At 36.8% G+C, this 9,659-nt stretch overlaps 1 protein-coding gene across 3 annotated transcripts; it reads right to left on the bottom strand.

Moving 5' to 3' along the window:
- Nucleotides 1–7,711: 7,711 nt before the first annotated feature.
- On the bottom strand, nt 7,712–9,658 carry Vsp37A (Vacuolar protein sorting 37A). Of its 3 annotated transcripts, none has more exons than XM_068302654.1 (5): nt 9,571–9,658; nt 9,357–9,483; nt 9,007–9,285; nt 8,794–8,945; nt 7,712–8,712 (listed from the first exon to the last, which is right to left on the bottom strand). In XM_068302654.1, exons 3-5 carry the CDS (start codon nt 9,275–9,277, stop codon nt 8,518–8,520), a joined length of 618 nt encoding a protein of 205 aa, XP_068158755.1. In that variant the 5' UTR covers nt 9,278–9,285; nt 9,357–9,483; nt 9,571–9,658; the 3' UTR covers nt 7,712–8,517. The 3 variants fall into 3 exon arrangements, with proteins under 3 accessions (XP_068158755.1, XP_068158756.1, XP_068158754.1); XM_068302655.1 differs by having other exon boundaries at nt 9,007–9,306; nt 9,357–9,505; nt 9,571–9,657; XM_068302653.1 differs by having other exon boundaries at nt 9,357–9,505; nt 9,571–9,657.
- Nucleotide 9,659: the final 1 nt, after the last annotated feature.

Raw genomic sequence — 9,659 nt, 5'->3', positions numbered from 1 at the left:
ATGGGTGTCGTTTAAGCTTTAGCATTAGATAAGACACACATTACCAAGCAAAATCTAAGGAGTAAATCCCTTACTAAATTCAATAAACACTCAATCAATTAATCAATTGTATGAGCTTAGCCCTTGGCCCTTTTGTGTCCCGTATGCTACGATCATGTCTTACTAGCTGCTTCTACACGTAGAACTTTAATAAAATTATATTTAAATAATTTCATTAACTTTTATCTAAGCGTGATTTCAACACTGTGCACTTTTGCATGCCAAAAGGTGGTATGCATGTATGTACCCATCATCATTCAGTCATCAGGGTCTAAGTGTGTGAATGCGTTGAGTAAGTTTTATGGCCACTTTGGATGTCATCTCGTGTCTCTAGCTCCAACACGCAGAGCATGCAGCGGACAAAGAGGACGGAGAGAACTCGGGCGGAGGCCAGACAGTTGTCAGTCATACGCATACTTCAATTAGCACATAATTTACTTTGGTCTCATCAGAGTTCGTCGTCAGTGAGCTAATTGAAGCGCTTTTAGTACCAGTTGAAACCATAAAAGCAAAAGCAATGGCAAAGGCATCTTGTCATGATGCGGGCAGCACAACTATCTTATATATACATATATACTTTCCAACACACACACACAGATAATGAGTATATATGTACTATACCTCTTACTTACTTCAAATCTATGTACTGAGTCTTGAGTCTTACTGAAGGGACTGGATCTGTGAACATTTGCCTCAGTGGCTGAATCTGTCTGGGGGTTCCTTTGGGGTCATAAAAACATCAATATTATAAAAATTGTCTATGCCGAATCGACTCTCGAATCGAATAAGAAGTCACAGTTTACTAAAGCATACTTATAGGCGTTAGAAGAATAGTTCCCAAAGTTTAGTTGACGTAAAGTAGCCCTCCTCTCATATGCACTCCCTACTCAAGTAGCAAATAAAATACCCTCTTTGTAGCTCTGATCCGCCACTGAAGTAAATGTAGTATTTAAATTTTGCATTAGCTTGACTGAGCTCAAAGTGTTGAGCTATACCAACTGGCTGGCACCTTTATGGATAACATTTTACGTCCTCTGGCACCTTTTGCAGTAGGTTTATATTTTTATTAAGTACTCCTTCGCATAATCTCTAATCTCGCACTCTGTCTATTTCTCTCTCTCTCTCTCTCTCTCCTTGTATGTCTATGTTTTGCTTTTATTTTCTCCGCCACTTATTTGCGGTTTCTGTTTGCTAATTAAAACCAAAACAAATGCAATTTTCACTATGAAGTACGTGAAAGCTGTCAGCAAATGCACAACAAAATGTTGACCGAGAGTGAAATGTGGTTTAGGCGATGTGTGTGTGTGGGTGTGGGTGTGTGTCGGTAGCTTAGCCATTGCAAACAACCACAAACAATAAGCAAGGACAATGCAAATGAAGTGGCTACCATGTGAAAGGACAATATAAATGTCACTACTGAGAAGTTCCGTCTGTTACTCTTCCCCTCACCCTTGAACCTTCACTTTTTATTGCCTTACTCCACTCTCCGAACTGCTGCGGTTTTAACTTCTTTCCTGAGTGTCATATGAATCATATGCACTTACATTTCTTTGGAGTGGTTGGGGCATAGCTCCAGCGTTAATCCCCCATGGAAGGATCTTTATGTTATCAATATATATTTACTAAAAGGATTTTTCCTCTCTAAAGTTTCCAAACATCGAATGAAATGAATCGATTGTTGTTGCATTAAACCAACAAACAGAACGATGAGTCCAAAAGCCTTTCAAGTCAAGCCACATGTGACACATATGTGTCCACCAAATAACCCAAACAAGAGGGAGAGAGAGAGAGAGAGGGGGATAGAAAGAGCACTTGCCTAGTCCCCATTGTTTTGTCTACCCGACTATTCTTCTCAACTCAACCAGGCACAACTAATACCATAGTCACGCCACTGTAATGTTGATGATGGCTTGAACGTGAGAGGGGGACTAAAAACAAAACGTCATTCTTTACGCCTTTGTTTGTGGCCCACATGGCGTATGCGCAACATATTGTGTGTGCCATTGTTAGAGTTGATGCTGCGTCTGTCGCTGATTTGACATTTGCATCTCTTTGTGCGACTCACATTCAGAACAGAACAGAATACAAGTCAAGGGCGACATTGAGGATAAGGAAACTGAAAACGACCTAAAAACTATGAGAGAGAAAGAGAGTGAGAGAAAAAGAGATAGCCGAAGAGATCATTAAAATGAAAATCTAGTTTCCTAATTGACCCAGTCGGAATTTTTTCAGTTTTTTTATGGTTTTGAAATCAAATTAGGTCTCAGAGACGACTCAAAAGGTAGGAAACCACCGATGGCATTTCCATGAAAATTATGCAGAAAAGGCCAGAGAGTGGGTGCCTTTTGAGTGGGTAAAGAAGGCAGGGGGGCGATGATACTAGAGCAGGTAACTGGAATCCCAATTATGGGCAACCGAGAAGCGACAGCATGCATGACAGCCCAGTTTGTACATTGCTTTACTGCTGCCTAATGGTAGCAAATTTTCACACTGTCTCGTTCTCTATCTCGCTCTTAACCTCCACCCCTCTATCTCTCTCTCTCACACACACACACACACTCTTTACTTCTCGCCATAGTTCTCTGTCAGTGTGTGTGAATTTTTATTTCCCAGACAAATGGACATGAAAGAGGTCACAGGTCACAATTTTTAGCTCTTTGCATAATAAAAATTGCATATGACAGTATTTGAGGGGCGAATAGATGGTGGTGGTGTGTGTGTGTGATGAGTGATGTGTTGGCAGAAAAGGAAAAGGCTTTAAGTTATATATACATAAATCAAGTCGCAAATTGTAAAGTTTCTTTATATAAAACTTTATTACTAATGCTTTGCTTTTTCAAATGCAATTCAACATTCATTACAATTTGAAAACAAGTATACGACATGTTGGCCCTGATAAATTTTCATATAAAGTCTTAATTCTAGTAGAAATCTTTACAGAATACTTTTCTACTAGCAATAGGTAAAGAGAGAGAGAGAGAGAGAGGGGAATACAGAAAGAGATAGCGATATAGAGAGAAAGGGAGGCAAAGAAAGAGACAGCTTTAATCTTTTTCCCTTTTTTGTTAAAATATTTCAGGCTACTTCCCCCACCAACCAATTGCATTTCAATTGTGATGCTTCAACTGCATTGCAGTGACTGAAGCGAATGAGAATGCATATACAAATATATGTACATACAAATTGAAAGGTAGTCAGCGAATTTCATCAGTTTTTGTTGTTTCATTTGGCCAAGTGAGCCTGTTCCTGCAGAAACCGCAACAAAAAGACCAATAAAAGGCCATGTTACAGGTTTTATATACATACATTCGGAAGGGAAAATCCTTTATGCCATGATTCCCCCCCGAGGAGTGAATGGGCGATATCTAATGAGTATATTAGAGAACACTCAGACAGCTCTGAATTGGACTTAGGTCCTTTTCCTCTTTGTAGGCAACACTTAATGGATTTGGAATGAGAAGAGACACATCCTTCGCTTATTTAGATGAATCGCCGAATGATTTATTCAATTCTTTTTGGCCAAGTTCCCGTTTAATGTCCTTTAACAACCGCTAAAATTGTTTACATTTTCGTTATTAAGTCAGCTAACTAAACAAAAACAACAACAACAACAACAAGAGGAAAAAGAAGTGGCGAATGTTGAACTCTTTGTGGTTCAACGAAATCTTACATGACCCTTTTTTTGGCATGTGGCCCACTCAGTTGGGTATTACCCCATATTGTCATACTTTGTGCATAATTATATAATAAATATCATTTCCATGGAGAGAGCCATGGATGTATGTTCTATGTGTGTGTGTGTGTGTGTGTGTATGATGATAAAGCAGGACACAAAGTCGCGGATACGGAGAATTTTCGTATCGTTTCGGTTTTTCGGGGTTTGTGTGAGTTGTGCCTCGGGTCAATGGCAACACTCTTGCTTCCTCTCTCTCTCTCTCTGTGTGTGTGTGTGTGTGTGCGAGTCTCAGCCTGCATTTTACACACACACACACATACAAGTATATAATTTATTATTAAAAAGGCTTAATGACAAAACTTTTAGCATTTTATACAAAATACAAATTACGAAATATGCACGCCAAACAAAAATTTTCCTGAAATTTTTGGTATGAGACGAAACGAACGTTGCGCGATAGGGGAAATGAGTTAAGTAGTGGCTAAAGTGGGCTAACGAGAACTAAGGAGACGGGGCAGGACGAGCGACAGTATACTCGGTATGAAAGTTGTGCATTTGTGATGATTTAGCCCAATTTAAATGTGCACAAAATGCCAAATTAATAATGTAACTAAAAGCCTAGACAGACAGTTAAGTAGAAAAATGAAAATAACGCAACAATATCAAAAGTTTTGACCAGTTTTGAACAATCTTTGAAAATTTCATTACATAAGACTTAAAGTCGAGATATTGCCAATTCGATAAGTTTTTCCAATGTTATCTGATAACAATATTTACTCTCTTTTTGCCAAAATAAATCGAATGTTATGGGTCGAAATAAGATTTGCCCAATTCATGGTCATAAATTGATTGATATTTTACATGTTTTAAAGTTATTGGATAGAAAGTAGAATGTAAATCGTCGACAGTTGAGGGTGTTTCGGGTATTTGTTGCCAATCTCAGAGCGAATGACTGGCTTAGCCTCTATTTGGTTATTTTTGAAGAGTTCATCTCTTACTCAACTGGATGGAAGGAGTAGTCAGAAAGGTAGTCGTTGGTAGTCATAAAAAAATAATTAATTTCCTCTTGTCTATCTTCATGGTTTCCTTGGCACATCCTGGCAATGTGTATCTTAATTGTTATTACACAAGAAATGCACACTTAAGTCAAGTCTAATGGCAACCCATTCCTAAGATAGCGTCACCATTTTCTTTTCACTTCCAGGGACAAACATTATGCTAACAAATGCAGAAATTTCAATGAGAATGGTTAGTAGACAGACTTGTTGGCCAAGACCAAAAGCGCACACAATTAGCGACAATGGTGGAAAATGAAAGAAAATGTTAGTGGAAATGGCACACACACACACACACACAGAGATAGAGAGAAAGAGTGAGATGCCATGAAATTAAGCTGTCGAGATTGTGCTGAAACATTTCTGTGACGCTTTATGATTATGATTATTTTCTGTTGTGGCCATTTAAAGCTGAAAACTTTGAGAAAACTTCTCTATTGACAAACAGACACACACCCACAGACACACATGCACACTCTCTCTCTCTCTCACTCTTGAAACGGAAACGGAAATTGTGTTAATAAAGTGCTGGTCGAGTGTCACTCAAAATTGTTCTCTTTCTATCCTAATTTACTTTGTTTTCGAGAGTTTATTGACCAGTTAAAACTCCTTCTCCATGCCAAATCAATTATTTCATATAACACCCACCACCCACCAAACACCCTTAACAAATCCCTTTTGCCCTTATGCACACAGACAACACGCACACACCCACACAAACACAGAGAGAGAGAGACTAAACGGAAATAGCCAAGATTAGCCGGCAATTTGTTGCTTTTCGCTTGCCGCTCTTGGTTTATGTGGCCATTTGTAAGCCGATTTCATTGCGTTTTGTTACCATACATGTTCGTTACTCGTTACGGTCCCCTTTGACCCCCCCCCATGCCCTGTCAAAGTGGTTTGTTGTAGCTGCAAAATGGTAATATGTAAAGGGTTTAAATTCATATTTTCCATATTTACTCAGCTTTAACTGTACAAATTTAATAATGTTTAGATATATTTTCATATATCAAAAACTAGAACTGATTTGACCTATAAGAAAGAAAAGTATATATACAAAATAAATTTTAAACATTTTTGTTAACAAAAACCAAGAAGCCAAACCAAACCAAACTAGACCAAATTTCTTCAACTTACTTTAACAAAGTTTTCAATGAGCAAATTTTCATTGGTTTTTGTTTGTTTTGCCTTCTTCTTGTTGTACATAAATTTATTTCTTTGTTGCACTGTGTAAGTGTGTGGGAGAGTGATAATGTCACATGGAAGCCGCATATTAACTTGGCCATAAAGACGAAAGTACAACAAAATGGCTAACTAGTTGCTAACTAATTACCTGAACACCTTAGAGGAGCGTTAGGGAGTAGACAAACGGGCAAATGGCGAATGAAGAGGAAGGCGTTGGCCCACTTAAGTACGTTGAGGAAAACTTTTTGCTCAGGAAAAAGCAATGAACTAACGCCAAGACATGAAAACTTTTTCCAGTCACACACACACACACACACACATACACCTTTATAGAATTGCAAAATGTTTTTTAATTTCACAAAAAAACAAAATGAAAATATACTTTTCCAATAGTCACGAAGACGATGACAACAACCAAAAATCTTCAACTTTTCCAATGCCCAAAAACTACACAAACTACACATTTTATATATATACAATTAGTATAATCTTATTCCTACAATAAATGGATATATATATAAATACATAATATAATTTAAGAGACTTTAAACAATCGTTTTAGGAATTTCTTCCTCAGTAAGTGCATTTTCTTGACTCAAAATATCAATCTTTCAAAAAATGTTTATTTTTTCAAAATTTTTCTTGTATCCTGATGGTAAATTTTGATGAAAATGAATCATTCAACAGGTATGGGGAATTGCAGTGGCGAATCTACCTGAAATGGTGAAACTTTGCCCCCTTTAGTATGCAATAGACAGTTGAAAAGGTTGCTACTTTAAAAGTTCTTTCTTATTGCATACCATAGGGGGTAAATGAAGCCCAGATCCATACAAATCTAGATAGAACGGAAAGATTGTTAGAGAACGATCAAAACTACGAACTTCAAATATGAGTCTTCCTTTCAAAGTTTGAAATTGGTTCTAACAGATACTAAATAATTGCAAAGGGTCAAGGATAAAATCTTCAATATTTCAAGCCAAGAGGAAACATCTCTGACTATTAAGAAAATATATTCTTGGTGTAACTTTTAATCACAAATCGTTGGATATATACAAGGCGAATTATATGAAAAATAGTTAAACTTATGAATATATGTATGCGGTGAAAGGACGACTGACCACCTCCCCCTGGGATGGGATGGCAAAAGTTAACAATTGTGTCTAGGCACCATGACATTCCGTGTAGTAAGTTCTACTAGAGCAACAAAGAAAAGAAAGTAAAATAATAATAAAAATTGTACGTTACGCTTGTCTCAGTTAAGGAATGGGAACAGAATGCCGAAGTAGAAGCAACAGAAGGACGGGAGCAGGAATAGCAGCAACCGGAACTGCACAGCTGGACAAGGCATTTTTTGTTTTCTATACCATACATACATATATGTGGAAAGGAGAGCCAAAAAACAAGAGCACCATAGAGTGGGTAGCTGCAAGAGAGCTGTCTGTCTAATGTTTATGTATAAAATACAGTCCGGCATTTGGGCGTTTGGAGTTTTTGCCGCAAAAAGTTTGCCCTGTTATTTCAAGTTAATGAAAATGTAAGACGGCCGAATAGCCTGCTGGTATAGGAATAGAGATTCGGGGATTGGCGGGTGAATCCAATTTTCAGTTTCTGGTTAGATATGAAAAAAATGAATAACTTGCAATGCCAATCTTATAATATGCAACTCCACAAGTTATTCCTCCTCCTGAAAGATAAAAGTAATATAAAATGCAAATATTAATAACACCTTTTTTAAGAATCTTACAAAATTTATGAATATGTATACATATATATCTATATATTTCTGTTTTAATTAAATTAAATCATACATTTTCTACAATATTGACTGGACTTACGGACTTGGGGGCACAAACAATCAGAGAAAGGGATCAGATTAAGTTTGATAACAAAAAAAAAAAAAAAAAGCACAAAAAAACATTAACTTATTTATACTCCAATACGCAGTGCCACATAAAATTATCTAAACAAAATTCTTTTAAAAAGTTTCAATGACTAACATAGGAATTGAGTCATTTTGAATATGCATATATATACATTCTATTGGAATCAAAAAGAATCATGAATTGATTGCCTCGATTATAATCATATACATATATATAATATATTAAAACTTATGCCTCTAAAAATGATACGCTATCAATTTGCTTGGCCCTATCGATGCGTTTTACAAAAAAATGTTCTTGTATACAAATATCTATATATTAAGTATTTATATCTATAATTTTTGTTTTTCTTGGTATTCTTTGATCAAATGTGTTTCATGTATAAAATATAAACAGATCTGTTGTTTTTTTTTTTTTTTTGAGGTTAAAAAATATTGCCTTAAATTCTATATTGCGACTTTTGAAAGAAACAAAAAGGACAGAGTTGAATTAGAAAAACAACATTTCCAAAAGGACATTCAATAAAATTAAGTATCTGTGTGTATATAAAGCATTTGTATTAACATGCAATTATTATCATTATTCATTTGTTGTTGTTGTTGTTTTCTATCTTCAATCATTTTCGTATAATAGTTTTGTTTCCCTGCCTTTAATCACTTCAGCTGTCGATACCTTCGATTCAAATACCAGCACGCTCCAAGGCACTGAGTTGTATGCCCAGACGCTCCTCTTTGGCCTTGCGCTCTGAGCTGATCTTCTTGGAACTCTGATAGGTATTTAGGAAAGTTTGCACATCGATTTTACCATTGAGAAAATGCTCTACATGCCGATCACAGTCAGCGTCTGCATTTGAGGCTGCTATTTGGAGTAATTCCTGCAAGAATAAAACACACAAGGACAAACAGTTAGCAAAAGATAGCGAGAGAGAGACTTGGACTCTAAAGGACATCCATACCCGGATGTGTTGTGGCGCATATTCTTCTGACTTTTTCAAATACTTTTTATTCAATTGATCACATTTCTCGCCGAGTGTTTTGAGTGCCGTACAATCATCACTGAGCCTTCGTTTTAGCTCCACCAGATGTGTGCCCTTGTTTTCGTTCTCACCTGCAAGAATAATGGCAATTAGCATATGTAGATGTAGGATTTCTATAGTGCAAGTGCTCACGTGATATATTCTCTACTTGATTCATCATCGAGTCAAGCTCTTCATTTAAATGCTGAACCACGGACATTTCCTCAATGAAATCGTCAAAGAACTCGGGATCGCGATCCAATTGCTTCAATTCGTCCAGCGATAAGGTTGATAAATTTGGCATATTGCTTTCCTCTGCATTTAGTTTCATATTATCCTGATGTGGGTGCGGATGTGACTGTGTATGTGGATGCGGGTGCAGTGTTGTACCCTGCAGCGGGGATTGTTGTGTTGTCGTGGGCATTGCGCTAGCTGTTTGAGAAATAAATTTTACTAAAAATTTCTTTTAAAAATTTAATCGTATATACGAGAGCTTAGCCTACTTGATAGCCTATAGTTGTGGTTGTAATTGCAGTTGTATGTGTATTCTTATTGTTGCTTTTGTTGGATTTTTGAGCGGGATCCCACTCCTGCGGTCGGTCCTTGGTTGGAGTGGAGTAATCGAATTATCTAATTGGAAATAAGATACAAACTAAGCAAGAGTTTCATTTTGCTTTATCCATTTTCAACTCGTTGTCACAGTTGACATCAACTAACCTGTTTATTTATAATTTTGTATTTTGCTTCTTCTTTAGCACTGTTGTTTCTCACCCTTAGGACTTAATAGTCCCAAGTCTGGTCATTTA

The sequence above is a fragment of the Drosophila tropicalis genome, unplaced genomic scaffold, assembly GCF_018151085.1.
Source record: "Drosophila tropicalis isolate 14030-0801.00 unplaced genomic scaffold, ASM1815108v1 contig_158, whole genome shotgun sequence".
NCBI lineage: Eukaryota > Metazoa > Arthropoda > Insecta > Diptera > Drosophilidae > Drosophila > Drosophila tropicalis.
This window is presented reverse-complemented; position numbering and strand designations above follow the sequence as displayed.